We start from the raw sequence: 18,345 nt of genomic DNA on the forward strand, positions 1-18,345 counted from the left end.
GCTAAAAAAAATGCTGAGCTTGCAAAAACATTTCAGTTTTAAAACGAATCGTCAAAACAAAAAAGCTACTCAGTTCGTTCGTTGATTGCTCTATTTGGCAATATAGAATGTCTTATTTCTAAAATTACAAAATGAAGCCAATTAATTTAGCATGCTTGACTTTGCATTGAAGTTTTAAGTAAAATTTCATAAATTACAGGCCCGGCATAAGTGGAGACTGCCTCCCTACTTTTGAGAAAATGAGGTTTTTTTTCTCAAATTCCAAGTGAATCTTATCCCATTTGAGCCTTCAGCCTCCCCACTTTTACGGTTGCTCCACCGGGTATGAATTACATTTCTGATGGTAAAAAATGTTTTACATTGCTTTTGCAAGATAAGTATACAGCTTCATATATTCTACACGGTTTTGTTTATAATGATATACTCTATAGCATTCATGATGAAATTAGCCAATAGATTCAGATGCTAAGAATATCACCATTATGGAATTGGGCAGCTGAACATAAGAATACTTTTTTAGAGTATTTTAACTGTAAATTTCCAATTTTCCCCAGTAAGGCTAAAATTTTCTTAACTTGTTCCTAACATTTTCGCCATCGAAGCTTTATGTTCTTATATAGTTTGCTCTTATAAAAAAAACGTGTAGGGGCTGTTAATCTTATACTTTGTGTGTAACCCTAGTTAAAAGATTCAACGAAGCGCCAAAGCCTTAAAAACAATAAAAGAGGGTTTAGGGTTTCGCTTTACGACACAAACCAAAAAAAAACCAAATCATGGTGAGCTTTAATAATAAATTTTTCCACCCAAGTAAAACTTGATGGTTATTTAAAATGTACAAAACACATAAGGCAAATATAAAAATCAATTCGATAAAGCTGTTCAGATTATAAGCTTTGGTTCAAATAGGAAAGCTCGTTGTCTTATAAAAAGAGAGTAAAAACATTTCATATCTTGAGTGTATTGTTCTTTTCACTACGCTCAAACATAATTTGAAAGCCTACCCGGTTTTTTTCGATAGCGTCTACCCGGATTCCTTGTTGCGTGACCAATTTAAAAACATAAAAAAGAGCCAATCAGATGCGGTTTGATTGTACTGTTAGCCAATCAAATCTCTTATAATTGCTGTAAAACATGTTTTTTAAACCAATCAGATTTGAGGAATAATTTTCTCAATGAATTACAATAATAGTTTTTGTTTTGTGTTTAATCTTGTTAACGTTCTTGAGCCTTTTGTTATGTTTTTATACAAAGAAAGAAAGAGAAAATAGCTATAAGTGCATGCGATTAAACATTTTTTATAAGAACGTTAAAACTCATAAAACATATTTGAGTCAAAACGAAACGTTCAAACCCCCTGCTTTCGAAAGGTTTTAAGTAGCCGTAGAAGGCATTTCCGACTTGAATTCACTTTCCATTTAAATTTTCAATCTTTTAAGTATCAGCTTGCAAACTTCAGGTTTTGTGCTCGAAAATGTTTGAAAATGTTCTTGTTCTACCCATGTAGATATAGTAGAGAAAAAAAAGTTAAATAGCTGCGAAATATTTGTAAAAAAGATGTAGCCTCTTTCGTGTATATTAATCCTGCTTTATGTTCTGCTATGTGTTTTGTGTGTTTTCTCTTTTATTTTGCTAGCAAATAAAATTCTCTTTAATGTAGCCCCTGTTCAAACATGAAAAATATTTTTTTTCAATCACAAAAAGATTGCTTTACAGTTTGTAATAAAAAAAATGCTTGAGAACTAGGAATCAAATTAAAATGTACAGTATGTACAAGTAAAGTGAGCATTTTTTTGAATTCCTGCTCGAATTCCTTAACTCAAAAGCTTTAAGCCCATTCTGAGATATAATTGTATGTTACAGTTCCTTTTAGCTTGATTTCTAAAATAATAAGAACTTCTGAAAAAGAATCTACCAATAAAATCATGGATTTAAGGACGCTTTGCAAAATCAAAATTTGAATTTTTTTTCATTCTGGCAAGAAAACAGGTTTTTAAGTGCATAAATATTTCGGTAAACCCAATAAGCACAGCCACACAGCAAAGATAAACATCAAAACAAGCAAAAGACATTCACCATTTTAGCACCATGTTACTAACAATTCTGTTTGATCACATCTTTCCTTTTTCAACACCTTACAAAGATACACATCCCCCCTCATGCTTCTTCAAATAAAATGAGCAAAACACGAAATAGCTGTAAAAAGCACATGGGCATGATTTAAAAGTAACGAAAAAAAAGTACTTTTTCTATAAGAAACACTCAAAATGGTTCTTTTATTTTAAAATGAGGCTTAGTAATTTCAAAAAAAAACTTGATTTTAAATGGAATTTAGTAATACTTTAAGAATAAATTCAATAACTTTTGAAATTAATAAAGCATCTTCACTTTCTGATTTGAATGATGGCGCTGCGATAGGTCTACTTTCCCCCCCATCAGAATTAGTAAAGGCAAAAAGTAGTTGAGCTCCAGCTCCTGGAAAAAATCCGAGAATCTCCGAAACTCTTTTAGATTGACTGTCACATATGTAGCACAAGTATGAATACATACTAGCACTGTACTAATGACACCCAGTCCTTCACCACAAAGACTAAAAGCTGTCAATCATACAATTTAATGCAACATTTTGAATATTGAAGAAAAATCTTTTATAGTACTTCAATTTCAATCTTTGAAAATCTCATCTACATTACATACAACAACAATACCACCCCTGAAATACCTTCCGGTAATGACAACAAATGACTTAATTCAAGAAAAGCAAATAATAATTAGAATTGAGAATCACCAACATTACATAGAGGAAATGCTTAGAATGGTATTAGCAATTAAAAATCAACAAAAAAAATGAAATATTTTTGTAATGAGTACATGAATAACGGTTCTGTTTGTGTGATCAAAACCCATCAAAAAAATCCACCCACCCTTTTTTGATATTAGTGCCAAAAATACAAGAAGGAACCGCAAAATAAAAATCCATGTCAAAATATTTCACCACAATCACTAAGAAAATTCTTGATATTATTTTTAACTATTCTAGATAAACCTAAAAAGAAATTATTTAAAGAACTAAGTCAAATATCTTGAAAAGACCATCATAGTCAAACTTCCTCCCAAAATTACAACAAGGCTATATTGCAAGCAACTACATAATTCAATAAAATTCAATAAAAAGGGAATCTGTACTGAAAACAAATCTCCAAAAAAATCTATTCAAAAAGTATCCTTCTTAAGAATTGTCATAAAAATGTCATAAATTTCTAGTAGACTTTGAATCCATTCCAACCATCATTAACCAAAACGAATCCAATCGCCCCAATCCTCAAAAAAGCGAGATTTCTATTCTGTCCGTGTTTTCAATATAGGAAAAGATTGGCTACGATTGGATTATTATAGCTGAATGATCTGTGAACACTTTTGAGGGATCATAAAAATGTAGGAAACCACAATCATTTGCCAATGGAACTTAAAACTTATTAACATTTGTTGTATGTTCATACAACATTCAGATCATGCTGTATTGACAAGAAAGTAAAAAAGCCATATCCATGACTTTCCAACAGAAAGAAATGAAATCAATTTTACATCGCATCCCTTCACTTACATTTCATGATGGCACGTGGAACTATGTAATGCCAATTCTCGTGCTACTACACTAAACCATGTAGAGGGGTCAACATTTCCATTTCCTTTTTTACATAATCAGTGTTTCAGCAATCATAACATAAAGAAACAGCCTCAGACACGAAATTAATTCATTTTTAGCACCATAAAAGAAAAATTAAGAAATCCAGAAAGTATTCTCACACGGTAAGGTTAATTTGAGATTTTGATCTACACGTTTTTTTTTTTATAAGGAACACGTTTATAAGGAACTCGAGGCTGAAAATGGTTCAAAAAATAAGGAATTGTTAAGGAACTGCTCAGGCTGAGAATAAGAAAACAAGTTTTAAGGAACAGTAAGAGATGGTTATCCAAACTTAGCAGCTATGTAAATAAGGAAATCGGTAAGGAACTTTGAGGCTGAATTTTTCTGTAAAAATAAGGAACTCCAGGCTCAGAGCAAAGTTAAGGTTCCTTATAAAAAAAAAAACGTGATGTTGAGGATGTTGAGGATGAAGAAAAATTCATTAGAAAATTTGACCAAATTTTAAAAACCCCACGACACCAATTTGAGGCTTTGGTTTTTAAGCGTGATCTCCAAAACCATGTCTAGGCCAAGAGCCAAGTATTTTCTTTCGGTTTATAACTCAAGAGGCTACTGAAGAGGAACTTCTGATAAACGGTGACTCATTTGTTTACATAGTCAATTATCGATTTTTTTGAACGAACTATAATAATGTTTAGATTATATTTATAGTGATTGATGCAGCAGAAGGCACTTCAAATTTGTTTTTTTGTTCATGTATTTTTACTTTCCAGTTGTTTACAACTTTAGCTTGATGTGATGAGGATCTCGAATTTCAACAGAAAAATCTGAGAGGTGTGTGTTATTTGTTTGTATCTGACGATTGGTGTTGTATTTCAATCATATGTTTTTGAAGCTATTTTCTCTTTTTAATGTCAATAAATTTCTTTATACTGTCTCCAGATCCGAAATTTATTCCCTATGGACGCGCGACGTCTTATGGACATTCAATGGACAGCTTTAAGACTTTTGGACGTCCTAGAAACGTACATTGGACGTCCAAAAGACGTTTGTGCCCACCTTTTAAAGTACATACAATTTCAGAAAAATGACTTTCTTCTAGTTTGTAATTCTCGTTACAAAAAATATCCACTTTTCAATGGGTCTGATGATGCTCTACACGTTTTTTTATATAAGAACAAACTATATAAGAACATGAGGCTTCGACGGCCAAAATGTTAAGAACAAATTAAGAACATTACAAGGCTTTGCAGACTCTAAGACGAATGATTTCTTAGGAAATAGGACAAAAATACTTAAAGATGCCTGCCTAAATTAATAGCATGTTAAGAACTTTTTTAGGCTTAAAACTCAAAAAGTTAAGAGCCAAGACATCAATAATTGCGAATGTTCTTATAAAAAACGTTTATAATCTATAATTTCATAGCCCCTATTATTTTCTTCTACAGAAAGCTTCTTTGGAAACTTAAAGAATTTTATTTAAAATGTTCTTAAAACGGGTATTTGGAGTTATCTTATTATCAAAATGACTCCATACCCAAAAGGTCATACTTCGATGTCAAACCTATAATTTAATCAAAATGTTCTCTCATTTTCTCTTCAGTTAAATAGCTTTTTGCCGCCACTCTTTCAAACATCAAATTATACTGCTTTCAATCAAGTTTTGCTTTCATCATTATCTTGAAATATGCATTATTCAAAAATATACTAATCTAAGTTTTTTTAGAAGCAAGGGGTATTATATTAATACCTAGTCGGTGCAATTTGAGAGATTTCAGTTTCTATTCAGGAACAATTTCCAATACACATCCAAAAGCCTTGGGATGTTCTTGAATTTTTAAGTTTTAAGTCTAAAATTTCTTAACATGTTCTTATTTTTCCCATTTCGTTGGTATTTTTGTCCATTTTCCTTTAAGAAATTGAGTCCCCGAAGCCTTAAAATGCTCTTAGCTTGTTCTTAACAATCTTAACATCATAGAAGCCTTATGTTCTTATATAGTTTGTTCTTATAAAAAAAACTTGCAAACAAATACCATACAGCAAGCGAAACAAACAACGTAACCTAAACCAGGCAACGTTTTCTTGGAAATAAGATGATTCGTGGAAATTAAATCTTTTGTTTATTCAAGATCTCAAAATATGAAGAGTTTATTTTGGAAATTTAAATTTAGATAATCAGGAAACAAGATAGTGATTATTTTATGAGTCTGGAATTGGAGATCATTCTGTGGGTTTTATGGAATAGTAATAGTAGCTTTACTCTGCCAATTTCAATGATGTTTTACTACAAGATACAAGTAATGTATTACTTTTTCTATGCGTTTTATAATCCGGAAAATCCTTTTATTAAATTACAAATGAAATTGAAATTCCAGCAGGATTTGTCATCGATGGAACATGAAATATGGTGTCAAACTTTAAAGAACACTTCCCTTTTTTATAAGAACAATTTTATAAGAATAATGAAGAAAGTGTCGACAGAAAAGAACAATCTAAGTGGTTTTCGGCATAATATAGACTTTTTCATAAATTACGTCACAAACATCACTTGCCTCGTTTTGAAATTAATGTCATTAATGCTAAGGTGATTAATTCCCAACGGATTTTATTGAAACTATTTAATGTCTCAAGGGACATAATCAACATGGTAATTGTTTGAATACAAGGCAACATAGAATGCACCCCCCCCCCCCCGGCTGAACCATTTTTGTTTGATTAAGGGCTGTATTTTTCAAAAAATACTGTGGGCTAGCTTGCTAGGGGGGCTGAGTGTTGTGTAATAGAACTGGGGGCCGAGCTGATAGCTTGAAGATATTTTGAATTATGTTAAAAATCTATGCTGTGGGGAAGGTTTTATCCTTCTTGAAAAAAATTTTCAAGCTTTGTGAAGGTGGGGGCTATGTTTCTAGAATTTAGCTGGGGGCTATTTTCCTTAGCCCCCCCCTGAAAAATGCTGGGGGCTGGACCCCTCTGCACACTATGGGCAAGTGATGTTCGTAACGTAATTTATGAAAAGGTCTCGAAATTTAAGAAATAGCAGTACTTCAAAAAGATAGGTCAAGATATTTGAATGAATGAGTTTGGAAGAAAATATTTTAATCCATCTTATACTATTCACCTCTTTTGATACTTTGTATTTATTGTTATGAAAAAATCCACTGATATATAATAATAATATGGCCTATGGAAGAAAAAATCTGTTATAAAATTTCTTGAGGGTGAAATTACATTTATAACCCTTAGATTCATTCTTTATAAGAACCTAATACCCAGCGAGCTTTTTGGGAGACTGGGGGTGGGGGTTTGGCGGAGGTTAAAAAATTACGGTGATGAATAAAAGTTTACTTTCTGCAACATATGAACTATTATTTTTGCAGTAGCTTTTGTCTGTAGCATTTCTGGGCAAACACGTTTTTTACAAGAACAAACTATAGAATAACATAAGGCTTCGATGACCAAAATATTAAGAACAGTAAAACACCCGATTTCTTAGGAAAATTGACAAAAGTACTGACAAAATGGTGAAAACATTATATTAAACATTTTTAGGCTTAAAAACTCAAAATGTTATAGTGACTTGTCTTATATGGTCACAGATTTATAAAGCCCGAAGGGCTAGATGTCGTGCTTTGGCTGAAAAGTGTGCCGGTAGGGAATCCTACCTAGGTCACGTGACATTATATATAATAAAATTTCAACGCTTGACCAATCAGAAGCTTTGTGGGTTTTCGAAAACAATACCAAAATTTTGAGATTTTTTGCCTGCAATGGCTTAAAGCACGACATCTAGCCCTTCCGGCTTTACAAATTTGTGCTTATGGTCTTCATGGTCAATTCCAACATGAACATTCTTAAGAATTCTTGAAAAAATGCGTTTCATAGGTCAGTAATTTCTCAAGTTATTCTCAATTTAATATAAGATATAAAATAAAAATATAAAATTTTCGATAGAAAATTTTCATCCCCCTCTTGGGAAGGATCTAAAGGATCTAAGCCACCCATCCTTTTGTTAGGAAGCTTATATGTAGAGTTAGGTACCTTTTTGTTGAACCATTTATAGATTTGGTTTGCGATTATTGTCATTTGTCGTTTGTGATGACATTTGAGATAAAAATGATTTTCGCAGTTATGTTGTTTGAAATTGATGGGAAAAACTGAAAGCCAATAATCAACTTCCAAGATCATATTCTTATTTTATAAGAACTATTTGATAAGAAAAATGAGGACGATACAAAATAACTTTTTGAGAATAACCTCAGACCTCGACCTCTTTCATTATATATCTTTGGTAAGTCTTAAGAAATCTAATGACAATCTAGTGAACCCTAGTTCTTGCAATATTTCAGCCTCAGTTTTTGAAGCCTGAAATTCTCATTATATTTTATTCTTATAAAAACATAAAACATTCTTAAAAGTAGCCATCGGTTAAATGAAAAGGCAAGAAAGAAATTTTCGTGCAATAGGCATGCTGAAAATGTGTAATTATTTGCATGGTGAAATTTCAAAAACCATGTTTTAACTCAGCGGGAAGTTACTTGGCTATAGTTAGGTGCCATTTATTTTACTGATACAATCAACTCTCTCTCTCTCTCTCTCTCTCTAATTCGAACTCGAACGGGGAATCTTTTTTATTCGAATTACAGGGAGGTTCGAATTATAGAAAGTAATATAAAAAGGATAGTCCTTGACGGGGGACTGGAAACAAGTTCAACTTTTAAAAAGATTCGAATACAGGCCCGTAGGAAGCATTTTCATTTTGAGGAGGCAAAGTGAGAAATATAAACTGAGGGCCAAATTTCGCAATTTATAAGGTGTCTAGATTGCTGGAAAACGCATCTTATTAAAGGATTATGTTCAAAATGAAGCCATTAAAAATACAAGATTTTTCAAAGCTACCAACTTTTGGAAAAACTTTTGCAAATGCCCCTGTGCAACCAACCCCCCACCAACCCGGTTGCTACGGGCCTGAATAATATTTAATAACTAATAAATTTTACATAGGACATTCAAACTTTTTTTTGAGTTTTGAAAGATTCTTTAACCTTTTGACTTTCTCCAGGCTTCCCCGTCTCCTATTCATGTAACATAGGTACATATTTTATACTTTTGAGATTAGACGCTGCATGAAATATATATTGCAGTCGAAATTCTGACAACAAATATAAACAATGGAGCGTATCACGTCATTACAAGTTCTTACTTAAAATTTTTGATTTAAAACACAATATAACACTGTAGCGCTCTAGATAAGTCAGGCTATGAAAAAAGGGAGACACAAAATCATTCAGTTACTCAGTTATTAAGAGATAGTGAAATGACTTTGATCAGATAAGATTGAGCTCTCAGAGTAAGATTTGATTGAAACTCTAAAGGAATTTCAAAAATCTTTATTCCATTTATAAGAACATCCAAAATTTTTGAAGACTTCAGATGTTCTTAGCGTTCTTTAACATGTTCTTAATTTGGCCAATTTGTGAATATTTTTTACCATTTTTCTAAGAAATAGGGTGTTTTTGAGTCGCCACAAAGCCTTAAAATGTTCTTAACTTGTTCTTAACATTTTGGCCAGGTCATGTTCTTATATAGTTTGTTCTTATATAAAATACAGTAACTCATTTCTGCACGAAAGGATATGATTTGTCATTTAATTCTTTATGGTGGTGACTGATAAGCATTAGTTGTATAACATTATCAAAGAAAGAGAGTCAGATTTCCTGAGTTTGAGGCCATAATTTTAAAATGATATTAAGGGTAGAAATCTTACCTTTTGAGTGTTATAATTTCAGTTTTGCAAATTATCACTAGCACTTTTGTAATACACTTCCTCAGTTCCCCTGATCTCGGGAAAATTTCCCAAACTAAGATTTTAAGAGCTAACACCTGAAGTTTTTAAAATCGAAACTGAATATTATTATAATTGTAAATGATGATGAACTTTATTTTCTTCATAAAAAACTTAAAAGATGGCCTGGATGACTGAGGTTATTTATTGCATGTATGAGCCATTCAAAATTCTTAAGCCAAAACAGTTTTTATGTCATCATAAACACATTTTTAAATAGGGTTTTTATAGAGCTTAGTTTATGACGATTAGGCTTACTCATATTTGCACATCAAATCATAAACCCATAAAGAGCTGGGAGGCTTCATTTACAAAGAGAAATTCAAAGCTACCGATAAAATCTGATAAAATCTCTCTCTTTTCTTTTCAACACTAATTTTTCCGTCAAAATGACGAGGTATACTTTATCTGGTATATAATCAATGATAGAGTTTTAAAGGTTTTTTTAAATACTTTTATTAGAACAAACTCTATAATAATGATCAGTTCAGACTAATTAAATGACTGACGAATATGTTAAGAATAATGTCAAAAATTCAAAAATGCCGAAATAGATTCTGCAGCATTCAATCATTGCTAAACTATATCATTTTTTGTGGTAATTGTTGATAGTACTCTGATCTAATAAACCAAAGTAAGCTTAATGTAGATGTTTCTTTGATAAGGATAAAAGCCTCACTCTTTTGGAATAGGATATACAAAGGATAAAGTAAATGTTTTGTTGTTCGGATCAAGTTGTCGCTAAATGCTTCTAATGATCAAAGAATGTTTTACAACATGATTACTGTCAAGAAATAGCATGTTATCTTTTTTCCGAAACAGCTCTATGTTTACTCTCTCAACTTCCTATCAATTTGTTGTTTGTCATCTAGTTGGAATGGGAAAGTAAGAATGATTCTATTTGCTAGTTCTCATGCTCCTTTCTATGTTAAATGGTACCTGAACCAGTATATAGCAAAAAATTGAATACTTTAGAATCCAATCTCCCAGTTCATATTTTCATAAAAGCCTCTTGCAATTTTTCTTCCAGGTAAAAATAAAAAGTTTGAGAACAGCATTTCAATTTGATCATTCGATGTAAGATATTTTAAATAAAAGTCTCATTTTCAACTCTCCATACTTAATGTTATCGTATTCATTAAAAAGAAGGAGGCAGGGTAATAATTAACGTAGAAACTCCTTACAGTTCATTTATAAATTTACAAACACTATGGATAAAAGATTTAGAAGCTTTTTTGAAAATTCTCTTGACTTTAATAGATTTATATGCAGTTCTTTGTACGTACAATAAGACAAAATCCTGGACTACTCTTTCTACTTTGAACACAAGATCGTCGGTATAATGTTGTATCGTAGTACGAAGTGGGTGGTAGTGAATGGAACTTTATAATTTAATAATATATTTTCGTGTTTCAGTAATTACATTTAGTAAATAGGTAATTGAGCCTTACTTTATAATTTGAATGTGGCTTTGTTTTAGCCATGCTTGTTTAGTTTTAAACTCGATAACCTCAACAAAAATAATCCATCTCGGTTATTCTTTTCTTAATTTCGACAGAATAACTTATTCAGAATTACAGTCAAAGATGAAATCACCATTAAAAGCAGTCCTTTATTTTTTACTGCTCAAATTGAAATAATTATTTTCCATTGTATGTAATTGAGTTCAATTTTTGATTTGGATTAATTATCTTACTACATTGATGAGTAATACACATAATAAATCACAAACTATAAAATTCTAATGTATATAATAAAACAAACCTAGAAAAAAACGATGCACATTGATGCAACTTGACATCAAGAAAGAAAGTTTCCACAATATTGTTGTAAAAACCCGGGGGGGGTACTTAGGCAAAAATGGGTGCTGGGTATGTGCGTGCCTTAAGGGTAGGGTTTTTCACCCTCCCAAAGTCTCTCTAAGGGTTACCAAAACAACAAAAGTCAAAATCAGTCTCTCTAAGGGTCGGTTTTTTCACAAACTCGGGTCAAAGAAAAGTCAAAAGTTAAAAAAGTGAGAAAATTTTTCAAAAAAGTGAGAACATTTTTCAAAAATTAGAGAAATTTTTCGAAAATTGGAGAAATTCTTTTAAAAATCGAATTTCTTTGGCCCATTATAGAATTTTTTTGTGAAAAAGTCTCTCTAAGGGTTGGGTTTTTCTACACTGAGTCTCTCTAAGGGTCACCTTTTCACCAAAATTCAGTCTCTCTAAGGGTAAGGGTCCAGAGGTCTGGCACGCACATACCCGACACCCGTCAATCCTAGTACCCCCCCCGGGTGTAAAAATCAAATCAAAAAGAACTGACCTGCTGTTGTACCATACTACAAAAATGTTACCAAAATTTGTATTTAACAATTCAAACCAACAATTTGACCACCAATCAACAAATTATTTTAATGTTGTAGAAAATGACTCTTTAAAAAATAAAGATAGGTTAAGAACTACTCAAGATTCGAAAAAGTAACCGATTGATGCCAAAATGGTATGGTATATTGCAACTGTTATTAATTATGTATCAATGAGTTTCTTATTAGTAATACATTCCATAAGAGATATTTAGCATGAAATATTCAAGAGAGATCAAAAACATATACATTCAGTTATTTTCTTTATGGAGAGGAAAGAAAAAATACCCCAAAGCTCTCTGCTCCCACTGTATTTTTTTTCTTTCCTTTTTGCACAACTTTTTTTTTAACAAAGTTATAAATTTATACGCTCCATTATTTTCATGTTAGTAAGTATGTACGTACATTGAGTTTTTTCTCTCTCTAGAAAAAGCCATGCTGTTTCTTGTATTTTTACTATAATCACGAACTCAAAAAATTGTGCGTTTTTTTTTTTGAGAGAGAGAATGTTCATTCACGCGTTGGGCTTGTTTCTCTCACAAGAAAAACCCTCTTTCTCTACCATACATTCAGCACATTATAAAAAAAGTCACAAATTTCGATTCGTGTAAAAAGATTTCATTCAAAAAAAAAATGTTTATTATACGGCAAAGTTGTCCGGATGAGTTTTGAACCCTATCCGGATCATTTTATTGTGTTTGACAATCAATCATGTTTTCATTGTTTTGATAATAATGGCTTTTTTATTCGTGTTTGTTCTCTTTGATAAAAAGATCTTTATCGGTTTTTTATAACCAGAGAAATAGGCTTATAATAAAAACATGATTTTCTCTTAAATTTTTTATAAGAATACTTTCAAGCTGGAATGGTACCAATGTTGTAGATCTTGTTATTCATTGTATAAATACCCCTTCTCATTATCTGTACACAGACCCAGTATCTACGGCAGGAAAAAAATTGAGTATTTTTCCACTGGGGAGGATATTTTGGCCAATTTTTCTAGTGGGAGGGGGCCCTACCGGGTCTGTGAGAAGAGGGTGGGTTTATCGGGGGGGCTACTAGGTTTGCGAGATGACGGGTATGTATGAGCCCGAGTACGAGCCAAAGTCCCTTGATGGACTGAATTCCGAAAACTTTGTCCATCTTTTGACGTTTTTGCCTCCCTTAGAGAGACTTTATCTCCAAAATTTCAGCCAAAATTTTCAAATTTTAGTCCAAATTTCAAGAGTTTATGACCCTTTGTGGGAGTTGATTTTCGATTTTCGTAGACTTATGCCTTTTAATGGTCCCCTTTGAGGGACTTCCGAGCGTTCGAGTATGTGAAAAAGGGACCCTTATTGTTCCCGGCACCGGCACCAGTTTTGCCTAAGCACTCCCCCCTCCCCCCGAGCATACTTAAGAATAACTATACCCATATAAAAGTACACGTTTTCTATATAAGGGCCAAGTTAAGGTTCCCTTTAAAAAACGTGTACTCGAGTAGGCTAGGGAGCGAAATTTTCATAAGAAATATGATGTGTTTAATTCCCTCTATGTTCAAAGTTCTCTAATAGTTGACTTAAAGATAATTTTTATGGTACACAATTTATTTTTTGCTGACAAAGCAGAATACACCAACAAAAGAATTTCTGGCATAATTTCTGCATAATTATGTTTTAAATTACTTGGTGTAACCAAATGGTTGTAGAAGCGTCAAATTATGTCCTTTGATGATAAGTTTTACAAACAAAGGTCTCAAAAAACTGATGCAAATTGTTTTGATTGGGAAAAAACATTCCTGGCAATCTTAAAAGGTCTTTTTTGAAAAAGTAGAAAAACCAATTTGTAAAGTAGATTATATCAAATTAGTTCCCTAACTAAATTAGGTAAAAAATATGACAAACCAGACTGTATGTTATTATGAGTTATTTCCGTTGCTTTTTGTCTGTAATAAGGATTGAAGGCTAGTTTTCAAGAATAAATCTAAGAAAGTAATTGCAAAACTTTGCTGAAATCAGGTACATATTTGTTTATAAGAACAAAGTACATTAGAACATAAGGCTTCGATGGCCAAAATATTAAGAACAAGTGAAGAACATTTTAGGCTTTGCTGACCCTAAAACAGACTTTGCTGACCATAAAACGCCCGATTTCTTAGGAAATACCTTAAGGGAACTTATTTTGGCGGGAACTAATTTTGGCGAATTTGCGGAATTTTGGCAAAATTCGCCAAAATTAGTTCCCGCCAAAATTAAATATTTTGCTCACTCGCCAAAATAAGTTCCCGCCAAATTAAATGTTTTGTTTCCTAGCCTAAATAACCCCTGAAATTGATCAAAATCGCTCAAAATAAGGCAAAATAGAACAGATTTACGCTGTCATTCGCCCAAATTAGCTCCCACCAAAGTTAAACTAGTCATAGCTTTCACTAAATGCCCCCACAGAAAGGTCATCTCATGCACTTATAAAGCTTTTAATGCTTTAAAAATTAAAGCATAGAAAATAATCAGGAATAATTGATTGATTTAATTATTTATTGATTGATTGAAAAAAAAATTATATTCCATTAACAAAATACTTGAAGAATTCATGCTTGACAATTAAATAAAATTCAAAGAAAAGCTGGAAAAGCTTCTCAAAAACATATTTCGAAAATCATGGTATCATTATCTTACTGACTTTTCACATCTCCTTGTTTGTTTGTTTTTTCTTACAACAATATATGTCATGATCATTCACTAAATAGACCTTTTCCGATAATGCTGCAGACATCTTAGATTGTAGGCAAAATATATAGCGGTGAATAAATCAACAAGGTAACCAATCAAAAATAGCTTGTCTATTTTTCATTGGCTGCTATATATTTCAACAATTCTCTATTCATAGTGTCCTCCAGGGTTTGTTCCCCCCACCAAATTCTTGATTTTTTTAAATCTCCCCCCTCTTTTTTTTCCCCCTATGACTTTTCAGTTTTTTAGTTTCCCCCCTCTTTTTTGCTTTCCCCCCAGAAAATTCTGAAAATATCATTTCCCCCCCCATATACCCGTATAAATTTCTCAAATTTCAACCTGACACAGACGTAAAATTTTGCTGCAAAAGGAATACTTGACAAAATAGAACGAAAATTGGTTAATTTTCAATCATGATCTAATCACATGATATCATGTTGACTGACCTTGGTTGCTGAAATAAAATTGAAGTGATTTCACACTTCCCCCCACCAAATTCGCCAACTATCGATGTTTTCCCCCCTCTTTTTTTTCCCCCCTTTACTATTCAAATTTTCATTTTCCCCCCTCACCCATTCAAAACTGGAAAATTGATTTCCCCCCCCCCCTTTATAAAGGGGGGGGGGAGGACACTATGCTATTGCTACTTTGCCTAGTAAGCAATAGTAAGATGATAAGATGATACTGCGTATAGAATTTATCAAAAAGTTCTGTGCCATCTGAAATAGACCATTCCTAGTTAAGGCCCGGGCTCCACTTGCTTACGCTGTGATTGCAGGCAAAAGAAAATAAAGGAATGTCATTGTGGTCCATTCAGACGTACAGTCGAAAAGTTGAAATTTGCCTAATTTTTTTCAAGTGCATACTACCTTTTCATGATGCAATCTTTTCTACAAGCTGAAAGGATTGAAGCCATTAAGATATGATTGCAGCGCAGACAATGAAGAGACGGGCCTTCAGGAATCTAGACTTTTTGAGCTATATCTCTCACTTTATGGTGTTCCTGTATGACTGTCTGTGTGCCTAGTCTAACCACCGTTAAATGCCTTAACTTGGAAAGCTAGAATTGGAGCTATTTCACCAAACCCTAGAGCGTAAGTTATTTAGGCTATGGGGCCATCCATATAGTACGTACACAGTGAAGGAGGGAGAGGGGGTTTAGCAAAAGCGTACATCTATTGTTTAAATGACATCATTTCTATTGTTCTCTGCGTACAAGGGGGAGGGGGTATCAAATTTTTGGAAAATCTTTGCGTACGTACTATATATGGACGGCCCCTATCACAACTGCATGAAAAAGTGGAACGTGCGCATGCAAAGTTAAACGAATGTAAACAAACTTTTTTCAGGTTTTTAAAATAGATTTACCACACTGAACAAACAGTGAAAACACTCTAAGTGAGGTAAATCTATTTTGAAGACCAAAAAAAAAACATTGATTGACATTCAACACATTCAACCACTTTTGGATAGACCTTTTTTCAAAGAGGCCACCCTGTTGAATAATTATGTATTCCAGCAGAAAAACAATGATAAAACCATGCATAATTATTACAATACAAATGCATACATACTATCATTGTTTTTATGGCTGGACTACATAATTATTCAACAGGACGTCCTCTTTGAAAAAAGGTCTATTCAACTTTACTTATTATGTGTACATTCAACTTTTTTGTACTTTGCCGGTATCTTGTTTTACCAAGGACTTTCTCGAGTTACGACCATATGATGGTCTTTAAAGCTCAAGAAGCTCTATAAAAAATAAAAGCTAGTTATTAATATAATAACAGAGAAAGATAAATTACAGTTTGAACAAAAATATCAAATGTACATTTGAAAACTTGAGCAAACTTCTTTAAAGATTCCAGAAAAAGAATTGAAATGATTGCTGAAATGAACTTCTGGCTAAATTACAGTATTTAGTATTCAGTTTGAAAGACAAGAAACAAAATTTGACATACAAAACACTTTTTCCAGTCAATGAATCAGCTCATAACCAGTCTGCCATTTTGTTTGTTTTGATTTGCACAAGTAATATTGTAATTCGTGTTATGGTGTAATCACTATACTTTTTCTATAATTTGCATTTATAACACTCGCTTCAGCTTTTCAATCCTAAATCAAAACTAATAAAATAATATATTTAATAATAATATTCAATAATATGAAAATATGTATAACATTTACCGCTGTATAATTTACCGCAATATTTTTGCGGAACACTTATTTGGCCGGAAAGCCGATTACGACGCAAAAACAAAAACAATTCGCAAAAAATCGAGATTCCAGTCCAATATATTGCGTGAAGCTATGAATGCCTCCTCAGTCGCTGCGCTCCTTGCGGGGGCAAAAAATTCACTATTCGCCAAAATAAGTTCCCGCCAAAATTAAAATTTTTCAAGACTTTCGCCGCTCGCCAAAATTAGTTCCCCCCAAAATAAGTTCCCCTAAGGTACCCAAAAAATGGTGAAAATAAGAACATGCTAAGAACATTTTTAGGCTTAAATCTCAAAAAGTTAAGAACATTCGAAGGCTTCATAAATTTCATTCTTAGGGTAAAGCGCTGTGAAACCCCTAAAACCCCTGGATAAATTTTGCGCGATTTTCGCGAAACTTAGTCTGGCTGAAACCCCTAGTAAAATGAATGAAATGTGGTGAAAAAAGGCTAAATTAGTCAACGTGAAAATTTTAGATCTTTCATTTGCGAAAAAAAAGTCAAAGTGAAAAGTACACGTTTTTTTAATTTATGGAGACTTTGGATGTTCTTAACCTTTTGTGTTTTAAGCCTAAAAATGTTCTTAACCTGTTCTTATGGTTATAGAACATAAGAGTTACCTGTGTGCTTGCTAATATTCTCATTTCCTTCTGATTCTTTTGTTTTGGAATTCTTATTTCCAAGATCTCACCCAGTTATTGAAGTTCAACCGCACATCGACGATTTTCTAATGAGCTGACATCAGAATTCGAAAAATTTTAAGCACGCTCACAAACTCCAATTATATTCGCCATTAAGCCCATTAACCAAAACAAAAAGATTTGAGGTAATTACACTTTTACAAAGGTTAAACAGATCAAGAATTCCAATTTCTCTTTGATTTTTTTATCATTAGAACGCGCATTTTTTTATAAGAATTATACTCACTACTACAGTTATGTGTTTGGAAAAAACGATATTAAAATTCATGTAAAGAAAAATTCACAAGCTAACTTCTATGTATCACCAATAGTCACGCAATGAGCCGGTAAGATTCTTTTTAGGCACAATGAAGGATTTAATTGGCAAACGGGTGATGTCTCTGGTTTTGATGAATGTATCTTAAAAATTTCATTCTTTACATCTCTTTTATAGTGAGAATTATTTTATGATTTTTCCGTTCCACTTCACATTTTGTTTTCAGAGCTAAAGAAATTTAAGTAGTTTATACTGTCTTATTTTGAAAATTTTTAGAGTCTTTTTATGTGAAATATATATGTTCTTATAAAAAAAGGAACAGAAAATTTCATTGTCGGATAATTATGTTTTTCTTGTAATCACGCGATAATTACATGCTACCCATTAAAACAACACAAAACTCTTTAATTGCTAATTAACTGACCATCAATGACTTTCGCTTATTTTATAAGGTCACAAAATTCGATAATTGTAAGAAACAATTGTTTTATGTAAGCATCACAGGTTCTGCGACGATCTCATTTTTTTTACTTCGCTCAATGGAGTACACGTGTTTTTTTTATAAGAACATCCAAAATTTTAACTCAATCCATTTTTTGAGCATGTTTGTCCATTTCCTAAGAAATA

At 32.4% G+C, this 18,345-nt stretch overlaps 1 protein-coding gene across 5 annotated transcripts in view; it reads right to left on the reverse strand.

Annotated features, from left to right (window-relative positions):
• The window catches only part of LOC136811767 (RNA-binding motif, single-stranded-interacting protein 2-like), a 46,230-nt gene extending 28,778 nt beyond the window's left edge, over window positions 1-17,452 (reverse strand). For 2 of the 5 annotated variants that reach the window (XM_067068390.1, XM_067068389.1), the window contains exon 1: window positions 7,685-7,744. In XM_067068390.1, coding sequence (XP_066924491.1) covers window positions 7,685-7,729 — 45 coding nt within the window. In that variant the 5' untranslated portion in view covers window positions 7,730-7,744. Of the gene's footprint in view, window positions 1-2,073; window positions 2,095-7,684; window positions 7,745-11,795; window positions 11,928-17,381 lie in introns of those variants that run through there. The other 3 variants (XM_067068391.1, XM_067068392.1, XM_067068393.1) reach the window with 3 other exon arrangements.
• Window positions 17,453-18,345: the final 893 nt, after the last annotated feature.

The sequence above is a fragment of the Clytia hemisphaerica genome, unplaced genomic scaffold (assembly GCF_902728285.1).
Source record: "Clytia hemisphaerica strain Z4C2 unplaced genomic scaffold, Clytia hemisphaerica genome assembly, whole genome shotgun sequence".
Classification (NCBI taxonomy): Eukaryota; Metazoa; Cnidaria; class Hydrozoa; order Leptothecata; family Clytiidae; genus Clytia; species Clytia hemisphaerica.